We start from the raw sequence: 26,027 nt of genomic DNA, 5'->3' as shown, positions 1-26,027 counted from the left end.
ATATGTGACTTACCAAGAATGTAATTATATTGCTGATTCCACGTTGAATAGAGGTGGGATCATGGACATATCCTACTCCAAAGCATTAAATCATGTAATGAATTTAAAATAGAAAAGTTGCTAACATTGAAAAAACAATGCGTGTCATTCCTACCAGACTGCCTCTGGTTGGTGGTCTTAACTTGTAGTGGCATGGTGGTAGAGTGAAGGGTTGTCTCCTACTTAAGGGGAACTTTGCAGCGAAGGGAATCCTCTTATGGCAAGCAAAGTATGATAGGTGCCCACCCTTGTCCTGTGTGCAGCACTAAAATAACACAGCCAGAAAACACTGACACCTACACTAATATAATGTCATGACTCCTCCACTGAGAGTGGTGGGTGCTCCAGGTATAATGTACCCGCTGGCTCCCTCCAAACTCAACATCTTACTGAAAAGGTGAAGAAATAATAGGAGAACATCCTGTGCTTCCTCCTGCGGTACCATGCCAGGCACTAAAAATGGTCTTGAGGTATTGAAAAATTTCAACATTTTTAAACTGACACAAAAAATATGATAAGAAGTGAGGATTGTTTGGAAGCAAAGAGCAAAGAAAGACTGAAAACTAAGGATGAAGAGGTTGTTCTTATATCCTTAGTGTTTCTTCAAAGAAGGCCAAAAACATTCCACAACATTGAGTGTCTCAAACATGAAGCCCATATAAAATGGAAAAACCACACATTTAGACAGAGGAAGAGACAGGTTCTTACCCTAACTTCCTAGGGTATGGATGGTCCTTGATAAAACACTGTATAATGAGTGCCCATGACCATCAAAAACAACATGGGCCTCTTTCTCGCTAAAAGTGGATTTGGATAGAAAATAAGCTGTCAGTAAATCTTGATAATAAAAATTTAGACTTTATCCAGAAAGTGAATAAAGGGAAGAAGTGAAGGGTACCAAGTTTCAGAATTAACAACAATGCTTCTCCAAAGTAAGACAGTTAGGCAACAATGAGTTGTGACATACGCAATGAGAAAAGGCAACCCCTCCTTCTTGTGACAGGCACCTCCTTGTGACAAGCAATCACCAAAGAGGAAAACTCAAGACCTTTTACTTCTTACTGTTTCTATTTTTGGCTAACAAGGAACTGTTCTAGACAGTAATGTATAAGAAAAATTTAATGACATTATGTATACTATACTTCTACAATCATGGTAACTTAATGAGCCCTTCTTATGAATAAACTTCGTTCAGCACTATGAATGGCTCAACTATCCATCTATTGTATTACTATAATCAATTACTAACTATCATCACAGAAGAATGTAACTATCAATGTTGTAAATTCTACTAGCAAATCTTCATAGCACAAGTGTTTATTGTTGTCTTTTTGTAAAAAGTAAAAACATACAGAATATGGAATTCGAAGAAAAGGGAACACTGAATTCAGAGAAAATTAAATTTGAAAATACAAAGTGAGAAAACTCCATACCTGGCAGAGGTTTAACATGAATCATGCCAATGACAGCTGCTCTTGATGTTCGGAAAAGCGACTGGAACCGAGCTAGTGCCATGTTGATGTACGTGCAGTTTTACAAACACTCCCTGGAAAATTAGACTCTATATTCATCAAAGATACTCTAAAAATAATTAGGACACTATAGGCCTGGAAGATCTGAAAAGTACTACTGAAAATTATTACTGCTTCAGCTGATTAAACCCTTGGGTCCGACAATGATCACATTGGGTGGTGTTCAGCTATCATCATGTGAGAATTATTATTTCACATAATGAAATTACCATGAATTATGTGGGAAAACATTCAGATTGCTAATATGGGGGACAAAAGTTTATAACTTATAATATGGGTGGAGTGGTAAACAAAGCAAGCCCTATCAGCGGGGTGGTAGGTTACAATGCCCACAAGAAATTTTTGGAAATGTGTGTGCATTTTGAAGCCATGTAAGAATATTGAGTTAATAAAGCAGTAAACAGGTATAATGCACCCATCCACAGTCTCCATCCCCAAAGACATACACACACCTTGGAATGAATTTTACTGTTGTTTTTATTATCATTATTATTAGTACAGTAGTGCCTCATGATACAAAATTAATCCGTTCCAAAGCGGCCTTCATAACCTTTTTTCGTATCTCAAACTATGTTTTACATGTAAATTGCCTAATTCGTTCCAAGCCCTACAAAAACACCACAGTAAATTTTATAATAAAGCTAAATTGTCTATTCAACAATGAAATAATGATATTGTTAGTATACAATAAAGTTTTGTACATACTTACCTGGCAGATATATACGATTGATGGCCCGCCCAGCCTCCCCTCAGGAGACAGGTGGAAGAGAAAATCTGACTAGAAAGTGGGATTGGTTCATACACCCGCCACCCAGCAGCGGGTAAGGTAGATCACCTAACCTACCTGTCGCGTGTGCCGCGAGTTTTGAATTCTGTCGTGACGTCAGGGACGTAAGCTAAGTATATATCTGCCAGGTAAGTATGTACAAAACTTTATTGTATACTAACAATATCATTTTTGTACATGAACTTTCCTGTCAGATATATACGTGGCTGATTGACACCCTTGGTGGAGGGTAAGAGACAACTCAAGTACATAGAAAAGGGAAACAACACATGTTATAGGATATAAAAACCTTGGTTCTTACCTGTTTTAGGCAGAAGACTTCATAGTTACTGTCTATTAGTCTGCGTTGCCTGAAGAGCTACAGCGAGGGCGTGACCTACAGCTGAAAAGACTCTTTGGGTCTACCAATGGGATCTGTTATCCGCTTACTTGGTAGAATCCAGTTAGGATCTTGTCAAAGGGGATCCGCCGACTTATATGACAGAACCTGCCACTACCATTGCAAGGAGCTCAAGCACAAATCAGATCACCTAACCAAACTACTAATTGTTAGTAATACGACCTGAAAGAGATGACTACCCGCATCCTCTTCCATACAACCATAAAAACACAAAACCAAAAAAGGGGAAATAATTAAAAAGGATATGCTTCAGCTCCCTGCCCCAGCACTGAATCCGCTGATATGTATGGGCCTAACGCAAAGCACTTCTCATACGTAATCTTCACGTCTCTAAGGTAGTGGTTGGCGAAGACCGAGTCGCATCTCCAAAAAGTCGCTTTCATGAGATTCTGTAGCGACATATTCTTCTTGAAAGACAAGGACGTGGCGATGGCCCTCACTTCATGAGCCTTGACTTTCAGGAGCTTATAATGGTCTTGATCGCATGCCACATGAGCTTCCTTTACTAGGTTTCTAATAAAGAATGCCAGAGCATTTTTTGACAAAGGCCTACTGGGATCTTTTACAGAACACCAGAGGTTGTCCATGTTGCCCTTAAGTTTTTTCTTTCTATGGAGATAAAACTTAAGGCTTCTTATAGGGCAAAGAGTCCTCTCTGTTTCTACTCCAACGAGGGCGGATAAGCCTTTCACCTCAAAACTCCTGGGCCAAGGAGTGGAGGGGTTTTCGTTCTTGGCTAAGAAAGAAGGAAGGAAGGAACAAATCACGGAGTCTCCTTTGAATCCTACACTTCCTTCTAAGGCTTGCAACTCATTTACTCTTTTAGCGGAAGCCAAAGCCATGAGGAACAGGGACTTCATCGTCAGGTCTCTAAATGAAGCTGACTGAGGTGGTTCAAATCTTGAGGACCTCAGGAAAAGCAAGACTACATCGAGATTCCAGCTTGGAGTTAATTTAGAAACTTTCTTAGTTGTCTCAAAAGATCTTATCAGATCATGGAGATCTTTATTTTCCGAGATGTTCATGCCCCTGTGCCTGAACACTGAGGCTAGCATGCTTCTATAACCTTTTATGGTTGAGACCGCCAGACCACATTTTTCCCTCAGGAAAAAGAGGAAGTCTGCAATTTGGGTTACAGAGGTACTGGAGGAGGAAAGCTTCTGGTTCCTGCACCAACGGCAAAAGACATCCCACTTCGACTGGTAGACTCTGATGGTAGACGGTCTTCTTGCAGTGGCAATAGCTCTTGCAGTCTTTGCCGAAAAATCCTTCGCTCTGACGAGACTCTTGACAGTCTGAATCCAGTCAGATTGAGAGCGGGGAGGTTCTTGTGATACCTGTCGACGTGGGGCTGTTTGAACAAATCGATCCTTATTGGTAGAGATCTTGGAATGTCTACTAATCATTCCATTCCAGTAACTCTGTGAACCAGTCTTGGGTGGGCCAGAACGACGCTATCAACGTCATACTTGCCCCTTCCGATGATGCAAACTTTCTTAGCGTCTCTCCCAGTATCTTGAAGGGAGGGAACGCATAAAGGTCTAGATGCTTCCAGTCCAGAAGAAAAGCATCTATCGCTACTGCCCTCGAGTCTGAGATCGGGGAGCAGTAGAGGTCTATCCTCGCGTTCTTGGAGGTCGCAAATAGATCCATGTGAGGTCTGCCCCACATCTTCCACAGCTCCTGGCACACGTCTGAGTGAAGAGTCCACTCCGAGGGAAGGACTTGATTCTTCCTGCTCAGAAGGTCAGCCCTGACGTTCCTTTCTCCCTGAACGAATCTGGTGAGAAGTCTTATCCTCCTTTCCTCCGACCACAGCAGAAGTTTCCTTGCTGTTTGGTACAGGGAGAAGGAGTGCATCCCACCTTGCTTCCTGATGTATGCCAGGGCTGTGGTGTTGTCCGAGTTGATCTGAACTGCTGCATCCCGGACGTGGGACTCGAAGGCTTTTAAGGCCAGCCAAACCGCCATCAACTCCTTTTTGTTGATGTGCCAGGACACCTGTTCCCCCTCCCAGGTGCCTGACACTTTCCTTGATCCGAGCGTTGCTCCCCAACCTGTGTCCGACGCATCGGAAAACAACACTAGGTTGGGGTTCGGCATGTGCAGGGATAGACCTTCCACGAAGCGAAGAGGGTCTGCCCACCACAGAAGATCCTTCTTTATCTCCTTCGAGATCTTGAAGGGGAACTCTAAATCTTGAGAGAGGCAGTTCCAGTTCTGGTTCAAAAAGAACTGGAGTGGTCTCAGGTGCAACCTTCCTAGAGAAACGAATTGCTCCAGCGAGGAGAGTGTCCCCAACAGCCTCATTCACTCCCTCGCTGTGCATACATCTTTCTCTAGAAAGGTTGTGACCTTCTCGGAACATCGAGTTATCCTTTCTGGAGAAGGATACGCCCGAAAATCCGGAGAAACCATCCGAATCCCCAGATAAATCCGTTCTTGGCTGGGAATTAACTGAGATTTCTTGGTGTTCACTAACAGTTCCAGAGAACTTGCCAGGGTCAAAGTCTTGTGTAGGTCCTCCAGACATCTTTCTTTCGACTTGGCTCTGATTAGCCAGTCATCCAGATAGAGGGAAACCCTCACTCCCTCCAAATGTAGCCATTGTGCTTCATTTTTCATGAGCCCCGTAAACACTTGGGGGGTTGTTGAGAGGCCGAAGCACAAGGCCCTGAATTGGAAAATCTTTCCTTTCCACATGAACCTTAGAAACTTCCGTGAAGAAGGATGGATATGCACGTGGAAGTAAGCGTCCTGAAGATCTAGGGACACCATCCAGTCCCCAGGGCGAAGAGCCGCTAAAACTGAAGACGTCTCCATGGCGAACTTTCTCTTCTTCACAAAGACGTTCAGGGCCCTTACATCCAGAACCGGTCTCCATCCTCCTGAGGCTTTGGGAACTAGGAAGAGGCAGTTGTAAAAACCCGCAGAATGAGACTCTTTCACTAGCTCTAAAGCTTCCTTCTCCAGCATTAGCTCTACTGCTAGAGCAAGGGCTTGGTTCATGTAAGGGTCCTTGTACTTGGCCACCAACTCCCTTGGGGTTGTAGTCAGGGGTGGTCTTGATATGAAGGGAATGAGGTACCCCTTCCTGACGATCGAGAGGGACCAGTTGTCCGCCCCCTTCTGGGCCCAGACGTCTGAGAATCTCAGTAGTCTGGCACCTACTGTAGTCTGGAGGACTTGGGTGCTATTTCTTCGATCTAATTGATCAAGAGAAGGTCCTTCCTCTCTTAGGGGGTCTTGTTCCTCTAGAGGAAGAGGATCGGGAGGGAGGACCCCCTCAAAAGGGCTCCTGGCTTGTGGGTGTCTCCTTCTTAGACTTCGCCTGGAAGGATGTTCGAGGCATCCTAGCTGACTGCGCTAGCATATCTTGCGTGGCCTTCGCGGGCACTCGAGATGTCCTGGATGATCTTCTTTGGGAACAGCTTAGGCGAGAGCTGCGAATATAACAGTGAGGCTCTCTGAGTGTGTGAAACCGCTTTTGTTTGAAAAGAGCAGTACACCGCCCTCTTCTTGATGACTCCTGCTCCGAAAAGAGAAGCCACCTCGCTAGAACCGTCTCTCACTGCCTTGTCCATACAAGACAGGACACTATGGAGATCATCAGGCAAAAGGGACTCCTGGGATTGAGTCTTCTTCGCTAAAACTCCCAGGGACCAGTCCAAGAAGTTAAAGACTTCTAGGACTCGGAACATTCCCTTCAAAAGGTGGTCTAGCTCACTAATTCCCCACGTCGTCTTAGCTGAAAGAAGAGCCGAGCGACGAGAGGAATCCACCAATGAAGAGAAGTCCGAGTCCGTGGAGGAGGGAAGAACCAAGCCCAAAGGTTCTCCCGACTCGTACCAAAAGCCCATAATTCCCGTCAGCTTGGAAGGCGGGAAAGAAACAACAGTCTTTCCTTTCTCTTCCTTGGAGACCAGCCAATCCCCAAAACCTCTAAGGGCCTTCTTCATCGAGATGGTGGGTTTCATTTTCACGTATGAAGAAGTCTTCGTTGCTTTAGAAGTTGAAAACAATGAAGGAGGTGAAGGAGGAGCAACAGGAGTAAGAGCGTCTCCAAACTCTTGTAACAGGAGGTCCGTAAGTCTCTTGTATGAAGAGACCGAAGAATCCTTGGCCAACTCTTCATCTGTTGCCTCTTGATCTTCTTCAACCGAAGAACCATGAACATTCTTGGAAGGGAAGACCATCTTTTCAGAAGAAGAGCGCCTATCCTTCAAAGGGCGCCTGTCCAGTGAAGAGCGGCTGCCTGGAGGAGAGCGCTTGCTAGGAGAGCGCCTACTATAGTCGATTCATTTAAGGTAGATTCTTGCGCCTACGAGACGTTTGTTTGGCGGCCTCTGATTGGCTGGTAGCGGGAGGCAGACTGCTTGCTCAGTGGGTCATATTTTCGTTTGTAGCTTAGAAAACTAGCAATATGTTAACATCTCTTCATTTATCTCACGTTTTACAAAAGATAGGAAAGTTTTGGTCATACCAAAGGATTCGGTATTAAATGTACAATTAATGAATCTTTTCCTGAAATCAATAAGTTAAAATACAAAGGAATTACAACGAGTAGAAGTGAAGGGAGAAACATTTCATTCTTTATACCTGTTTTTATTCATCATCGGATTTTGCATAATTCATGAGATCAAGATAAAATAAAATCTTGTGTTATTAAACAATAAAATCACCCTGAATACGCTGGTGCTTTCAGATTTTAAATGCGTGTAATATGTAAAGAGAAAATTAAGAATATGTCTTATTATGTTGCATTCGTGCTTGACTTGGTTTGACAATAGTGCCGAGACACATCATTGGGTCTGGTCCTCTCAGCTAGAGCCCGTTCGCGTGTTGGCAGTTGCCAATTGGCGATATGAGAAGTTTGCAGTTTCGAAACTATGTATTCACCGAATTATTATGTCATTACATTTTCTATAAATAAATGCATAGAATTCCCATTATGACTTTCGAACATTTTTACTCAAATATCATATATGTCTGTATTTCTGGACATATCTGATATCTGATAAAAAAAAAAGTAAATAATCAGATGGATGCATCTGGTATCGTTGGAGGTGTAGGCTGGCCGCGGGCGGGAAATTCAGTCCGGGAATGAATTTGAAATCTACGGACCTACTTCGCACTCTTCAGCTCATCCTTAGTTTTAATGAGGTTGGTTTCAGCATATTGTTTCTAATTTTCTTATGTGAATATATTTTCAAACGAAAGAGATATCAGAGACTTAATTGAGTGATATGAAATAATAATCTCAGTGGAGCAATAAACAGCAACGAACTAAGCAAGATTTCTTTTTCTTTTCAAGCAGATGTCTCGAGATGACAGCACCATTCGTCGCACCGTTTCCAGATTTGCAAGTCAAGCTCGCAACATTATAATGAGTGTTCATCGTTACTTCAGCTCACAGTGGGGAGCAGACTTAAGAAATGAAGTATTTGAGAAGACCGCCAAAGCTACAGGAGTGCCAACCAACACAGTGAAAAAAATCAAGCGACAGTCATCTGAGTGTGGTAACGTCCCCTTCGCTTCACCTGTATATCCCAGGAAGAGGATCCGAGTGAAGGACAAGGTGGATAGTTTTGAAAATGATTGTATTCGGGAGGAGATTTTGTCTTTTTACGAGAGAGGAGAGCTCCCAACGTTAGATGCCCTACTGGAAAAAGTGAAGAAAGACCCTGTAAAGTTTAATGGTGGAAGAACAACGTTATGGAAAATTGTGAGAGGGCTTGGATTCCGGTACAAAAAAGTGATGAGTGGAAGAGCAATTTTAATGGAACGTGATGATATAGTGGCAGCGAGAACTGAATACCTACGGTTAATTGAAAAGAATAGGAATTGTAGTCCAACTGAACGTAAACCTGAAGTATTCCTGGATGAAACTTGGATAAACCAAAATGAATGTGTACGTCAGTGTTGGACAATGGGTGAAGGCGAAATAGGACCCAAACTTAAGACTGGAAAGGGGTCAAGATTTATTGTTGGTGCACGCGGGAGTGAGAAGGGTGGGGTTTGTCAAAGATGCGCTATTGTTGTTTAGGTAAAAAAATGGTGCCAAAGGGGACTAACATGATTCCATGGACCATGAAAGGTTTTTAAAGTGGTTTAAGGAACAACTATTGCCTAATATAGAAGATAGATCTCTAATCATAATGGACAATGCTCCCTACCATAGCAAAATAGAAAATAAAGTGCCAACAACCAGCAACATAAAAAGTGAAGTCATACAGTGGCTTTCTTCTAATAACGTCACCCACGACCCATCAGCAACAAAGCCAAACAAAGAAAAAGAGAGGTATGTGATGGATGAAATAGCCCGTGCAAATGGTCATGATGTGCTCAGACTGCCACCATATTATTGTCAGTTTAACCCAATAGAACTTATATGGGCTCAAATAAAGGGGGATATCAGAAAAAATAACTCTAATGCAAATCAATCTTTGAAAACAGTTGAGCAGCTTACGAGACTGGCGATAGACAAAGTTACAACAGAAGACTGGAAGAAATGTTTTCACCACATTAAGAAATTAGAAGATGATTATAGGAGGAAAGATGTTGCTAGAGAGCATATGTTTGAAAGTTTTGTTATTGACATTGGAGATGACGAAACTGACAGTGATGATATTGATATTAGGGAGGATGACACTGACAGTGATGATATATATCAATGATTTTCCATTATTTTTTTTTTAAAGTTGAAGACCTAACAGTGTTTCTATAGTTTTCCATTTTTTTAGATAGGCAATTTCATAACTACAGTGTGTCCATATGAGTTTCCTTTTTCTTTAATATTTAATGGCATAACAATGTACATATCTGTTTATAAATTCTTTTTACTTGTTTTTAATAGAAAAGGGGATATCAATGTATCTTTATAATATCCCATTCTTTTTGTTCCAATAGGTAATGACATGACTATGTATATATGTATGATTTTCCTTTATTTATTTTTTAAATAACGATGACGTAAGAAAATTTGTAAAATTTTAATTTCTTTTTGTTCATGCCGATAGCCTAATGACATACCAATGTAAGCCTACTGTGTATGACTTTCTTTTGTGTTTATTACATAATATATCTGCGTGAATTTCCATTCTTTTTGTATAAAAAGATGATGATATAACAGTCTTCTGATTAGTCTCATTATCCTACATGTACTATATATATATACAATTATGCAGGGCTGTGGGAACGGTTACGGGAGCTATTCTAACTCAGGTATGAATTAAGTGATTCAAGAATAATCAACAACCTCAGGAGAAAACTAAGCAAATTTTTCCTAAACATTGTTGTAGACATGTTGTCAAGTGTAACATGTATATAAAGGAGATAAACATTCTGGTGTAAGAGTAACTCAAGCAATTCTGAAAAAGACAGTATATTATATTCGTTACATCGTCAACAAATTTTATGGTAAGAAATAAACATTTGTACTTTTGTTTATTGAGTGAACATATGAAAATCATAAGCTTTTGATGTTATTGGCCAGAGAAACAAGTTCTGTTATTTATCAGTGATCCTCATAAAGCATGTACATTTCTCACTTAGACTAAATTGAAGCCAACACCCAGATGCATCCATCTGATTATTTACTTTTCTTTTATCAGATATGTCCAGAAATACGGACATATATAATATTTTAGTAAAAATGTTCGAAAGTCATAATGGGAATTCTATGCATTTATTTATAGAAAATGTAATGACATAATAATTCGGTAAATACATAGTCTCGAAACTGCAAACTTCTCATATCGCCAATTGGCAACTGCCAACACGCCAACAGCTCTAGCGGAGAGGACCAGCCCCACGATATCTTGCGTCTCTCGGCACTACTGTCAAACCGAGTCAAGCACAGATGCAACATAATAAGACATATTCTTCATTTTCTCTTTACATATTACACGCATTTAAAATCTGAAAGCACCAGCGTATTCAGGGTGATTTTATTGTTTTAAAACACAAGATTTCATTTTATCTTGATCTCATGAATTATGCAAAATCCGATGATGAATAAAAACAGGTATAAAGAATGAAATGTTTCTCCCTTCACTTCTACTCGTAATTCCTTTGTATTTTAACTTATTGATTTCAGGAAAAGATTCATTAATTGTACATTTAATACTGAATCCTTAGGTATGACCAAAACTTTCCTATCTTTTGTAAAACGTGAGATAAATGAAGAAATGTAAACATATTGCTAGTTTTCTAAGCTACAAACGAAAATATGACCCACTGAGCGAGCAGTCTGCCTCCCGCTACCAACCAATCAGAGGCCGCCAAACAAACGCCTCGTAGGCGCAAGAATCTACCTTAAATGAATCGACTATAGGAGAGTGCCTACTAGAAGAGGCGCGCTTGTCAGGCTCTAAATCCTTGTCCAGTGGGGAGTGCCTGCTAGGCTTTTGGCGCCTGCCACAAGGAGAGAGGCTCTCAGGCGAAGAGCGCCTACTAGTCGAGTAGCGCCTACCAGGCTCTAGGCACCTGTCCAGGGGAGAGCGGCTACCTGGAGAAGAGCGCCTGCTCAGGAGATTGGTGCCTACTAGGCTCTTGGCGCCTATTAGGCTTCTGGCGCCTGCTAGGCTCTCGGCGTCTGCCAAGAGGAGAGAGGGTCTCTGGCGAAGAGCGCCTGCTAGGGGATAAGCGCCTACCAGGCTCTAAGCGCCTGTCCTGGGGAGAGTGGCTGCCTGGAGAAGAGCGTCTGCTTGGAGAGGGGCGCCTACAAAACTCCTGGTGCCTACTAGGCTCCTGGCGCCTGCCAGGCTCTTGATGCCTGCCAGGAGGAGAGCGGATCCCTGGCGAAGAGCGTCTGCTTGAGGAGAAGCGACTGTCCTGTTCCAGGTGTCTGACTCTGGACGAGCGGCTATCAGGAGAAGAGCGCCTGCCAGAAGCGAGCAGCTTCCCAGGCTCTTGGCGCCTGATCAAGGGCGAAAAGCGCCTACTCGGAGAGTAGCTCCTATCAGGCTCTTGATCGACCGAAGAGCGCCTGCAAGGCGCTTGGTACTTCTCCGCAGGAGGCGAGATATCAACAGGATCTCGCTTAGACTTCTTAACAGGGAGTGAGACATCCTTCCTACGGTGGGAACTCCCTGCCAAGGAGTCAGCCAGAGCCAAAATCTGCGCCTGCAAGCCAGCTAAGATACGCGCCGGTGATCTCTCGAAAGCCTCTACTGGGGACGAGGCTCGAGGGCGAAAAGGAGAGGAGGGCTCTTGCGATCTCCTGGGTCTCTTGACTTCTACCTCAGGCTCTTCCGAGAAGCATTCAGGGCTGGAGGGAAGGGCGCAAGGTTCCTTCCAGGGTCTCTTGAGAGGGCGCGAGGCTTCCGAGGTGCTCCATCCGCGCTTAGGAGAGGGCGAAGACGACGAGGAGAAGCACTAGCGCAAAACTTCTTTCTTGGCTCGTTCTAAGGCAGCCTGGGAACGTACAACAGGATCTGCCGAGGGGACGCCTGACCGGTGGTGGTTCTCCCTAACCTTCCTGCGGCTGTTGACTTTCCTCCTCCACTGGGTCTGGGAGTCTGGAAGAGGTCTAGGCCTGGAAGCATTAGTGAGCCGGTCAGACGCATCCTCCACTGCACTGGGGGCACTGCACAAATCACTGGCACTGTCACTCTTACCTTCTAATGAGCGTATTTTGCTCTCCATGCTACGAATCGTGGCCTTCATGGCGGCCACCTCCGAAGGCATATCTTCAGGTTCGATGCAGGGAGCAGGGGCTGAAACAGGAGAAGGTACTAATTCTACAACAGGGTTCTCTACTTCTAGTTCGCTAATGCGAGATCTACTGGAGCTTCTTGAAGAAGCCTTCCGAACCCTATCTTTCTCCAACTTCCTTAAATAGGAAGAAAGAGACTTCCATTCATCCTCATCCAACCCTTCACACTCCTTACACGGGTTATTGAAAGAACATTAATTTCCTCTACATCCCATACATGCATTGTGAGGATCTACCGAAGCTTTCGGTAGCCTCACCTTACATTCACTCACAGAGCACACTCTAAACATGGTCGATTTCTTAACTTCAGAATCAGCCATCACAAGAAAAATCCAGAGCCAAAAAGATAAGGTACTTCACCAAAATGTCAGTCCAAAAGAATCCAGGCAACGAGAAACGAATCAAACTATCGTGAGGACCTAACAACAGGTGTTGTCAGGACCGGCGACAGAGAAAATCTGACTAGAAAGTGGGATTGGTTCATACACCCGCCACCCAGCGGCGGGTAAGGTAGATCACCTGACCTACCTGTCGCGTGTGCCGCGAGTTTTGAATTCTGTCGTGACGTCAGAGACGTAAGCTAAGTATATATCTGACAGGAAAGTTCATGTACAAAAACAACAATTTGGACCATTCAATACCTAACATAACCTTTATTGTAGTATGTCATTCAATACCTAACATAACCTTTATTGTAGTATGTACCTGTAAATAAAGTGTATTAGTGTACATGGTACAAGAAATACTGTACGTACATATGTAGTAAAATGTGGAACCTTACCTTTCAAGTGAGGTGATCTCCAAAAGTGGCAACAGAGGAGGAGGGCAAATGGCAGAAAATATGAACACTTAACTTTACAAAACACATTAAAAAAATGGCAGAAAACATTAACACTAAACTTTACAAAATATATTAACAAATGGCAGAAAACATTAACAATTCTTTATTATCTCCCTCTTCGTTCTCCATAGAAAGCATCCTCTTCTTTCCGTGAACTTCAGCAACATTCTTGGGACCCATGGCTAATAACGTAAGTAATTAAGTTCACGCACAACAGTACAACGAGGGTGAAATCACTAACATGAATTTATGTTAACAAACTAAATATATGTGAACAAACGAATTCCATTGTTTACGATAACACTGCTGCAAAAAATGGTCAAGGAACACCTTTACATAGATGCATGATGTGACAGATGCTGACCAATAGGAGAGCAGGATCTTACGGCAGTGACTAGCATCAGGAACCAATGGGAGAGCAGGAGGATGGTGGCAAGTCTACTCAGTTGGCGGTGCGCGAGTTGTAAAATTGTTCTCGGCGGTCCGGGAGAATCTCGGATTTTACCCTTTCACAACCTGATTTATTTTCGAATACAGAAGCAAAAAAATCTTTGTCTTGGCTTTCGTAACTTGGATTTTTCGTAACCCCAAATGATGACCCTAACAGCAACCCTTACAGCAACAAGATCTCAGCTCAGTAAGGGGGTGGAATAATAAGTCAACCACAAGATTTCACGAAGGAAGGTGCTTCATTTCCATGTCCAAATACATATCTAATTTATATTCATCTATAAATATACCAAAGGATTGTTGCTATTTTTAGTTCTGATCTGTTACACAATAGACCCCCCTAATTCACAGGGGATGGGTACCAGACCCCTGCAAATAACTGAAACCCACATATATTTAAAACCCCTCTAAAAATGCTTAGAACTACAGGCAGTCCCCGGGTTACGACGGTCTCGGCTTACGACGTTCCGAGGTTACGACGCTTTTCAATTATATTCATCAGAAATTATTTCCAGGGTTACGACGCATGTTCAAGGGTTACGACGCATGCTCCAGTGTTACGACGCCTACAAACGCTGATCTGGCAGATGAAATATGACACCAAAAATGCAAAATAATCAATATTTAAAAGTTTTTTTGATGAAAAATACAATAAGAATGCAGTTTACATAGTTTTGAATGAACCCAAAGCATTAAAAGTAAGGCTTTCTTAGGAATTTTGATGATGTTCCGGCTTACAACGATTTTCGGCTTACAACGCGTCTCAAGAACGGAACCCCCGTCGTAACCCGGGACTGCCTGTACCTTTTTTGATGGTTAAAACAAAATAAAAATAAAAAACCTTATATGTATCTAAGTTTTTATTATTTTACCACAATACATGCATTTAGTCATGAAAATATGGAAATACAGTAATTTGTGAATATTTCTCAGTGAAAAATACCGCAAATAGGCAAATTTTCCACAAATAATAGGTATATATAGGGTTCATAGAAAAATCGGTGAATAGGCGAGTACTAATCATAATTTTGCGATACACAGTACATATTAGAAAGAACATGTATAACTTGATCAATTTAGCAGGTATTTTTTATGAGTATCTCAGCAAAGAGGTCCCTGCAGGGTTTGATAACTTTCAACTTCTTGTGGTAAGTACAGAAAAGAGGTCCCCCAGGAAAAGGAGAAAGGAGGAGACCAGCCAACTCACTTCTTCTCTCTTCCACACATCATCTTACATAAGATACAAACTGTCCTGTCAGGGGCACTGGATGAGCTACACAACTTGTTGGGCAGCCACCACTGAACGCAAGGAAAAAGTGTCCAAGGACCTTTGGGCAATGTCCTTCAAAGGAAGTGAACATGGTTTGCCAGAGAGGAACCCATTCCTCTGATGTCACATGCTGTAGATGTCTTACTATGAAGATGGCATTCACCATCCCTCTTCCTCTCATGAATCCATACTGCTGTTTCCTGATCTTTGCAACCTTTCTTAAGCTCTCATCCAGTATCCTCTCCTAAAACTTCCGATCCATGCTCTGCTAGTTTAATTTCCCTGTAGTTACCAAAAATTTATAATATCTCCCTTCTGCTTGTGTGTGCGTGTATGTGTGTGTCTATCTCTCTATCTATGCTATATATATTAGTCTAGAATATAATATTATATAGTAGTATAGATAATATATATATATATATATATATATATATATATAACATATTAATAATGTTAAGATATTATATATAGATATATATTATATAATATATATATAATATATATATCATATATATATATAGTAATTTATATATATATATATATATATATATAATATATTATATATATATCTATATATATATATATATATATATAATATCTATATATATATTCTATATATATATATACAATATATATATATACTAATTTATATATATATAATATATATATCATATATATATATATATATAATATATATATATATTATATCTATATTATATTATATATTATATATATACTATATATATATATATATATATATATATAGTATATATATATATATATATATATATATATATATATATATATATATAATACACACACACACACACACACACACACACATATATATATATATATATATATATATATATATATATATATATATATATATATATATATATATATACATGCATATATATATCACATATATATACATATATATATATACATATATATATATATATATATATATATATATATATATACATATTATTATATATTGCTACTTTCAAAATGCATGTTTCCCCTCTTTGAAATGTCATGTAAGATTATGCAACATTTTTTTCAGATTCCTAGATAGCTTAGAATAGGATGTTTTAAAATGTGTGTTCAGATTTGCATTACGTCTTGTAAAAGAATATATATATAACGTAAAAAGAGAGAGATCTCCGCTTGCTTCCCTAATCTTTCAACATGTGTGATAGCGAGCGAGCTCGACTTCTGCGTTGTTGTCAAAACATGTCAATCTTATTGTCGCCCAGCCTCCGTCTCGGTCGAGTAGTACGTCTTTTTTTTTTTAACAGACTCGTCTGGTACGTATATGTCTTTGTCAAGTCCCACATGGGTATTGCACATTCTGTATGTAAGATTGCATCAGATTTCAGAACTTTCGAGAAGCTTCCGTGCCAAGAACGTTTTGACACCTGCTCTCTCCCGCTTCCGAAAAGGAAGAGATTTTCATTCGATCATAGGACCTAGAGGCAGTCAGTTCTCTCTCTCTCTCTCTCTCACTCGATATCAAGATTATATTAACGTAACGTAAATTGGTCACTCGTAACATTTTAGAATTTCAGAGTTTGATATTTCTTAGAATTTATTTAGCGTTATTTAGTTTCTTTTGTGGAATCTGAACAGACATTATTTCGTAACGGCGCCTGGTTTTTGTGAAATTGTGTAAGACAAGACTGCAGCAGAGAAAGAAGTTGGTATACCAAGGTAAAGTGTGTTATATTTTTATTAGTTGCAACTAATAATGGATAGGGAGTGTGTTTAACTAATAACAGTTAGGAACTGTGTTTAACTAATAACTAAAAGTTAATCAGAAAAGTGTTTGGTTAACTAATAACTAATAACGGATAGGAATTGTGTTTAACTAATAATTGATAGGAACTGTGGTTAACTAATGGTAAAAACTGTTGGTTACAGTGTTTTTGAGTGAAAAAGATTTACACTTTTACACATTGCTGATATATTTTGTGTTTGTGTCTGTTCCATTGTTTGTGCACTTATTCATTTTCTTATTGAAGTGTGTCTTTTTGTTTTATATTTTCATTTGCATTCACAATTTAATTGACTTAGTTATTTTCATTGCTTAATCATTGCACATTTAATTAAATTTAACACTTGTGAATTGATTTGCATTTACTTAGAATTCTTTTCAAGTTTTGTTGTTGTTTAATACTTGTGAATTAATTTCAGATTTTCAATTATTGCCTAATACTTTTGAATTTTGATTGAATTAATTTTCTTGAATTTTGTGATAAATTAATTTTGATTTAATTTTACTTAATTTGATTCAAGAATTAATTAAACTTTACTTTGTTTTCAAGTAACAGTAATTTTCCCTGATATTGTGAATTTCACTTATAAATTTTGAATTTAATAATAAATTTTTGTATTTAAAATTTTTATAAGTGTTTTCTTTATCTTACACCAGTATAATTATATTTGATTATGATTATATTTATGTTAGGTAGAAACATAGAGTGGTAATTGATTTGCTTTCCTTCAATTTTCTTGAAGTGACTTAGAACCAGGGAAGTACTTAGACTTCTGAAATCAGGGAAATACTTAGAGTTTGAAAGTTGTAGATGGAGTGATGCCCTTTGATTAATTTAATTACTTACAAGATTACCTCACACCTGTTTTGATGAACTTAGTCTGCTGGTAAGTGTTAAGGGATCACTGTTGCCTTTAGAGTATTCAGTCGTTTAAACGTGTTATGAGGGTTCAGGTGTCTGGCTTTTTGTGAGGTAATGTTTGATGCATGGTAACCAGATACTTGGCACTTTGTAACAATATACATATACATATATATATATATATATATATATATAATATAGATATATATATATATAGTATATATACAATAATTATCTACAATATACATATATATATATATATATATATATACTATATTATAAAATATATATATATATATACATATACAAATAATATATATATATATACATATATATATATATATATATATGTTACCCATCCCTGATACCTATTACCAGTGAAGGGTATTTAATAGTTGGTATGCGTTTAACCCGAGCGTCAAGGCAAACTAGTTACACACTCAATCTCTCTCTCTCTCTCTCCAGGTGATCACTGGCATAGCCTTCTCTCTCTCTCTCTCTCCACCTCTCTCTCTCTCTCTTCATTCTAACAGGTCATCAAATGAGAGCCAGAGTTATATAAAAAATATAATATTTATTCAACAATGGAAAGATAATAATCCAAGTCTCACAGATGAACTAACTCAGTTAACTCCCTAGCATTTAAATGTCTAAATCAGTAATTAGTCACACCAATAATCTCTTCTCCAAAACACAGTCCCCTCACTAGGACACTTAGTCCCCTCCACTAGAACCGCCTGTTACAAAGACACGAGAACATACTCATAAGCACACACAATTGTAAAGACAAAGTCAAAGATTAAATAGAACATCTTTACAAAATGTCAAACAGACAACAAGCCATCCCTTTGGCTAAAGTAAGTCAATACTTACCCATTACAGCCTGGAGAACCACACACAAACAATTACAAACTTTCATAGAGCTACCCCAGCATTCTGCCTTTCTCCCACGGACCTCTCTGTAAGTCTCCCCATAGATTTGGCTAAGCCAAGTCATTATGAATAGACATAGATCGTACATGTACATATGAACTCACACAAAACTGGTAACAACCAGTTTTCAAAGGCACTTGAACAAGACCCCATGAACTGACGAACATTGACCCGCTTAACTACGCATCTTCGTATCACTCCATCCCAGAAATGATTTATCAGCTTTCTCAGGTCAACGCTTCGGACTGTCTCTATGGGTAGTCTGAGCATTCCAAAAAAGTCACAGCACATCACATTGGCATATTAAATATATTATTAATTATAGCCCCTTTCATCTGACATATATATATATATATATATATATATATATATATATATATATATATATATATATATATATATATATATATATATACAGTGGTACCTAGAGTTACGAAAGGCTCAATTTACGAAAAACACGAAATACGAAAGCCAATACGAAAATTTTAACGGCTCTACATACAAAAAGTTTTCAAGATATGAAAGGTTTCTATAAAGTCCGAGATTCGCCCGAACCACCGATAACAATTTTGAAACTCGCGCGCCGCCAACTTAGTAGACTTGCCACCATCCTCCTGCTCTCCCATTGGTTCCTGATGCTAGCCGCAGCCATGAGATCCTTCTCTCCTATTGGCCAGCGTCCCTCCCATCATGCATCTATGTACGTGGTGGCGTGCCTCGGCCACTTGGTACCAGCATTGTTATAGTACACACGCGGTATTCGTTTCGGGATCGTCAACTGTTTCTGAATCTACTTGTCAGAGTTGACATTGTGATGGTGTTTGTGTCATGTGTATTTAAAAAAAAAATTTCTCATATCTTTTCACAGAAAATGGAAAAAAGAACAGCACCTCTTGAGTGACGACATATATGATATGATTGACCAAGATCTCTCTCGTGGGATAAGTGACCAAGATCTCTCACATGGGATAAGTGATCAAGGTCTCTCTCATGGGATAACTGGAAACTTTGCAAGGTTGGTAGAATCTCCACTCCCTACTGAACAGAGGGTGTTGACCAATCATTTACAACATGCATACCAGTATAATCAAGGCACTTCAGTTTATGTTGAAGGTCAGCAGCCAAACATTCAGTACCCAAATCAGTTGCAGAGAGAGCATTTGGTTGAACAGGGTTTTGATGGACACCAGGGCCAACAGTCATGAGGTGCAACAATTAGTAGATAATTATCAAGACGGGCAGCCGTTAATGAACACTACGCGTTTATAGAAAAAAGACACCCCGAAAAGGCTCACACAGGTCGTATGCTTGCGCAATTCGATGACGTTTGCCTGAGTCGTTTCAGGAACATTGTGAAAAGTAGGCAGAAGCAATCTTCCTTGGATCGTTATTTTTTAAAGAGGCCTTTAGCATTAGCAGGAGTAAGCAAAAAGGAAGAACCAAGTGATAAAATGCAGAGAGTTGTAAGCAAAAAGGAAGAACCAAGTGATGAAAAACAGAAAGTTGAAAGTGGTGATGAAGTTGAAATTCTGTAAAAAAAAAAAAAAAAAAAAAAAAAAAAAAAAACTACGTAAAGTAAAAAAAAAAAGTAAAAAAAAAAAAAAGTTAAAAATCAAAAAAAGAAAAAAAAACGGCAGAAATTAAGGATGTTCTAGCCGCTTTTCATAAAGTGCAATCGTTTGTCCCCCTCCTCCTCTGCCGCCACTTTCGGAGATAGCCTCACTCAAAAGGTAAGCTTCCACATTTTACGTACAGTATGTCTTGTATACCATGTACACTAACACACTTTATTTACAGGTTATTTTGCATTTTGTTATTAATTTAGGTATTGAATGGTCCAAATTGTTGTAGAATTTCATTGTTTATAGGTCAATTTAGCTTTATTATGAAATTTACTGGGGTGTTTTTGGAGGGCTTGGAACGGATTAGCCATTTTACATGTAAAATGTGGTCCAAGATACGAAAACCTCATGATACGAAGGGCGCCTCGGAACGGATTAATTTCATATCTCGAGGTACTACTGTATATATGTAAGTATGTATATAATATATATATATTAATATATATATATAATATATATATATATATATATATATATATATATATATATAATATATATATATATAATATATATAGATATATATATATATAAGCAAATTCCACAGGAAAATGATAGTCAGAAATCTAAGCGCTTTCATCTTTACTCAGACATTGTCAAGGAGTTAATGAAGAACAATTGGAGAGAAAGGTCTCAGGTACAACAAAAGATCAAGAATACCAAATGGTTAATTGTCAAAAGGGGAAAAATTAAAAGAGATAATCCAGGATTATCGAATATCACACGGTCACAAACCTAAACAGATTGACCCTAACCGAAATTACAAAGTTTCTTTACAGTCCAAAACATGTAAAAACTGAATATATTAATTTTGTTGCTTATATTTATCTACAACTTTTTTCATTATAAACATCAAGTTTAAATAAACCAAGACTTAAATTTAGAACATTTTTATTATTTGACTTGATGAAACAAGATTCAATGATATTCCTTTTAACTGTGTCATTACATGGGATTAAGGCTCTTGCTTGACTCCAGTTAATAGGATGGTCTAAATCTCTCATATGTATGAATAATGCATTCGATATTTGCCCAGTTCTCACAGAATATTGATGTTGTTTGAGACGTTGTGAAAGAGATTTACCGGTTTGTCCGTAATAGACTTTATCACACTTTTTGCAAGTAATTTCATACATGCAGCCTGGAAGATCTTTAGGAGAATTTTTGATTACTAAACTCTTTACATTAATATTACTGAAAACAACATTTATGTTAAAAAGCTTTAAAATTCTAGGAATATCTAAAACCTTTCATCATAGGGTAATTTTAGAATGTTATGCTTACTAAATTCAAGTTTGTCATTAGTTGAATAAAATGTTTTTCTAGCTCTTTTCCATGCCACATCTACAAAGGTCCTTGGGTATTTAACCCTTAAACGCCGAAGCGGTAAAAAAAAAAAAAAAAAAAAGTCTCCCGTGTGCCGGAGGTGTTTCAGAGCGAGCGTGGAAGTGGAAAAAATATTTTTTTCAAAAAATCACAGCATGCTTAGTTTTCAAGATTAAGAGTTCATTTTGGCTCCTTGTTTTGTCATTGGCTGAAGTTTAGTATGCAACCATCAAAAATGAAAAAAATTATCATTATCATATATAAATAATGTGATATATGATAGCGCAAAAACGAAATTTCATATATAATTGTATTCAAATTGCGCTGTGCGCAAAACGGTTAAAGGTAACAAGTTACTTTTTTTCGTTGTAATGTACACTAAATTGCGATCATTTTGGTATATAACACATTGTAAAACGATAAAAGCAACACACAGAAAATATTATCACAAAATAATGGATGAATTCGTAACGCGCGGATGTAAACAAATATTTTTTTCAAAAATTCACCATAAATCTAAATATTGTCCTAAAGACTTCCAATTTCTTTCAAAATGAAGACAAATGATTGAATATTACTATACTGTAAGAGTATTAGCTTACAAATACAGTTTTCGACCATATCTGACGAGTTAAAGTTGACCAAATGTCGAATTTTTTTATATATATATATTTTTTTATATGCAATTATTTCGGAAATAAGAAAAGCTACAACCTTCAAATATTTTTCGTTTTATTCTACATGAAATTGCGCACATTTTCATATATAAAACTCTATGAAATGCCTAATATGAAACGGAGCAAATATTCCGAGAATGGGACATACGCATTTCGGAGATTTGTGGCGGAGAATCCGCACGCAGAGGGAAGGAAAGTTTTTTTTTAAATTCACCATAAATCTCAATATTGTGCTAGAGACCTCGAATTTGTTTCAAGATGAAGATAAATGACTGAATATTACTGGACTGTAAGAGTTTTAGCTTACAATTGCGTTTTTCGACCATTTCGGTAGACCGAACGTGGTTTTTTTTCTATTTATCGTGATTTATATGCAAATATTTCAAAAATGAGAAAAGCTACAACCTTCAATTATTTTTTGTTGTATTCTACATGAAATTGCGCTCATTTTCTTATATAAAACTTTATGTAACGGCTAATTTAAAATGGTGCAAACATTACCACAATCGCACGTATGATTTTTTCGGAAGAGTTACCGCACGGACGTAAAGAAAATGTTATTTTTTTCATAAATTCACCATAAATCGAGATATTGTGCTAGAGACTTCCAATTTGTTGCAAAATGAAGGTAAATGCTTGAATATTACTAGAATATAAGCGTTTTAGCTTACAATTTGCGTTTTCGACCATTTCGGTAGAAGTCAAGTTGACCAAAGGTTGAAAATTTGTCACTTATCATTTTTTATATGAAAATATTTCAAAATTGATAAAAGCTACAACCATGGGTTGTTTTTAGTTGTATTGTGCATGAAATTGCGCACATTTCCATATATAAAACTTTATGTAACGGCTAATTTTAAAATGGTGCAAACATTACCACAATCACATGTATGATTTTTTTCAGAAGAGTTACCGAGCGGACGTAAGGAAAATGTTTTTTCATAAATTCACCATAAATCGAAATATTGTGCTAGAGACTTTCAATTAGTTGCAAAATTAAGCTAAATGATTGAATATTACTAAAATATAAGAGTTTTAGCTTACAATTGCGTTTTTCGACCATTTCGGTAGAGTCAAAGTTGACCGAAGGTTAAAATTTTGGCACTTATCGTTATTTATATAAAAATATCTCAAAACTGATAAAAGCTACAATCATGAGTATTTTTCTGTTGTATTCTACATAAAAATGCGCACATTTTCATATATAATACTCCATGTAACGGCTAATTTAAAATGGTACAAAAATTATGTCAAAGTGACGAAATAATTTCCGAGATGTGTCACAGATACTTTTTAGTGTGGCAAGAAAGAAATTCGCGCTTGCGCGCCTGCGTAACGATTGTAAACAAAACAACACCTCGATCCGTGAACTCCCAGCATCCCCCAAGGCGCGTGATTCAAAAGTTTTCGGCTGGTAGGCCTATAAGAATTTTTCCGCGAATTTAAAAAAAAAAAAATTTTGAGTCGACGTATGGTACGTCCATTCGGCATACGGGGGACATTTTGACTCGACGTTTAATACGTCCATTCGGCTTTTAAGGGTTAAGTTTCATTGCAATATCATAAATAGTTTTAATTTCAGCGTCAATACACTGCGGGCTACAGACACGTAAAGCCCTTAGAAACATCCCAGAAAAAACAGAGAATTTTATATTTTGATGGTGATTGGAGTAGTAATGAACAAAAGAGGCAATGTTAGTTGATTTTCGAAAGACTGAAAAGGTGAAATTTCTATCATTTCTATGGACAGTTACATCAAGAAAATTCAAATTACAATTTCTTCCTTCCTCTACAGTAAATTTTATAGAAGGGACTAAATTATTGAGATTATTAAGGAATTCCTGGAGATTTTCGTGAACTGGCCAAATGCAGAAGATATCATCCACATATCTAAACCAAATAACTTTTTTGGGCAAAATTCTTGGTAAGAGTTTTGTCTCCAAAAATTCCATGTAAATATTGCTAAGAACAGGAGATAAGGAATTACCCATAGCCATAACAAACTTTTGTACAAAAAATTCCCCATTAAAACAAAATTTACTATCGTTGATACATAACCTTATGAGACTAATGAGGTTTGCCACACTTAAGGGAATGTCATGACGTTCTAATTCTTCCTCCAAATATTCAAGTAAGTCATCTACAGGCACTTTTGTAAATAAAGAGACAACATCAAAACTAACCATATTAAAATCATAATTCAAATTTAAACTATTCAATTTGTTTATAAAATCAACATTGTTTTTAACATTCGTGTTAGAAATGTTTCCCACCAAAGGAGTAAGAATTTTTACAAGCCATTTAGATAAATTATACGTAACTGAGCCCACTGAACTAATGATTGGTCTGATAGGGTCATTGATTTTATGTGTCTTGACTAAACCATACAATTAACCATCTGGTATTCTTGATCTTTTGTTGTACCTGAGACCTTTCTCTCCAATTGTTCTTCATTAACTCCTTGACAATGTCTTTAAGTAAAGACGTAAGCACTTGGATTTCTGACTATCATTTTCCTGTGGAATTCGCTTATTTATGAAGTCACGTGCATCTACTGTGATTTTTTAAGCAAATATATATTATATATTAATTTATATATAATATATATATATATATATATATATATATATTATATATACTATATATATATATAGTATTTATATATATGTATATTATATATATATAAATATTATATTATATAATATTATATATATATATATATATATATATATATATATATAGATATATATATATTCATTTATTTATTTAGATGTTATTATATATATATAATTAGTATATATATTATATATATATATATATAGATATGTAATAAATAAATAAATATATATATATATATATATAATATATATATATATATATATATCTATATATATAATAAATAAATAAAAATAAATAGAATATATATCAAATAAATTAAAAATAAATAAATTATATATATATATATATATAATATTTATATATATATATATATATAATATTTATTATATATATATATATATTATATATCTATATATATATATATATGCTTAAAAAATCAGTAGACGCACGTGACTTCATTAAATAAGCGAATTCCACAGGAAATATATATATATATATATATATATATATATATATATATATATATATTAGATATATATATATATATATATATATATATATATATATATATATATATATATATATATATATATATATATATATATATATATATAAATAATAAAAAAAAAAAAAATCATATATAATATATAATATATATATAAATATATATCAATATATATATATATATATATATATATATAGATTATATATATATATCATATATATACAGTGGTACCTCGAGATACGAAATTAATCCATTCCGAGGCGGCCTTCGTATATTGAGTTTTTCGTATCTTGGAACATATTTTACATGTAAAATGGCTAATCCGTTCCAAGCCCTCCAAAAACACCCCAGTAAATTATATTTCCAGGCCTAAAACACATGTTCTAGGGTTACGATGCCGATCCGACGGAAGAAATATGACTCCAAAAAGGCAATATTCAACTGCATGTAATGTTCAACCCCATTTTTATTGCATATATTAGGACTTTAGCATATGTCCCTTAACACTAAGCCTAGCCTATGTTAGCTGTTGCTACTGTAGCCTAGTCTATGATTCTGACATCTAAACCTAAGAGCTAAAAGCTTAGAATATGCCAATAAAATGTATAAATAATCAGTATGTACTCATTTCAAATAATTATTAATTAATCATTAACTATAATACACAAA

General features: G+C 37.1%; 1 protein-coding gene across 14 annotated transcripts in view; it reads right to left on the bottom strand.

The window, feature by feature from the left end:
* LOC135224597 (uncharacterized protein F13E9.13, mitochondrial-like) overlaps positions 1-26,027 on the bottom strand; it is a 537,654-nt gene that overhangs the window by 402,167 nt on the left and 109,460 nt on the right. For all 14 annotated transcript variants that reach the window (XM_064263749.1, XM_064263741.1, XM_064263753.1 and 11 more), the window contains exon 2: positions 1,473-1,585. In XM_064263749.1, the coding sequence (XP_064119819.1) occupies positions 1,473-1,490 (18 nt within the window). In that variant the 5' untranslated portion in view covers positions 1,491-1,585. The remainder of the gene's footprint in view (positions 1-1,472; positions 1,586-26,027) is intronic.

This window comes from Macrobrachium nipponense, chromosome 12 (assembly GCF_015104395.2).
Source record: "Macrobrachium nipponense isolate FS-2020 chromosome 12, ASM1510439v2, whole genome shotgun sequence".
In the NCBI taxonomy this organism is placed as follows: domain Eukaryota; kingdom Metazoa; phylum Arthropoda; class Malacostraca; order Decapoda; family Palaemonidae; genus Macrobrachium; species Macrobrachium nipponense.
The sequence above is the reverse complement of the archived record's forward strand: the minus strand, read 5'-3'. Positions and strand labels throughout refer to the sequence as shown.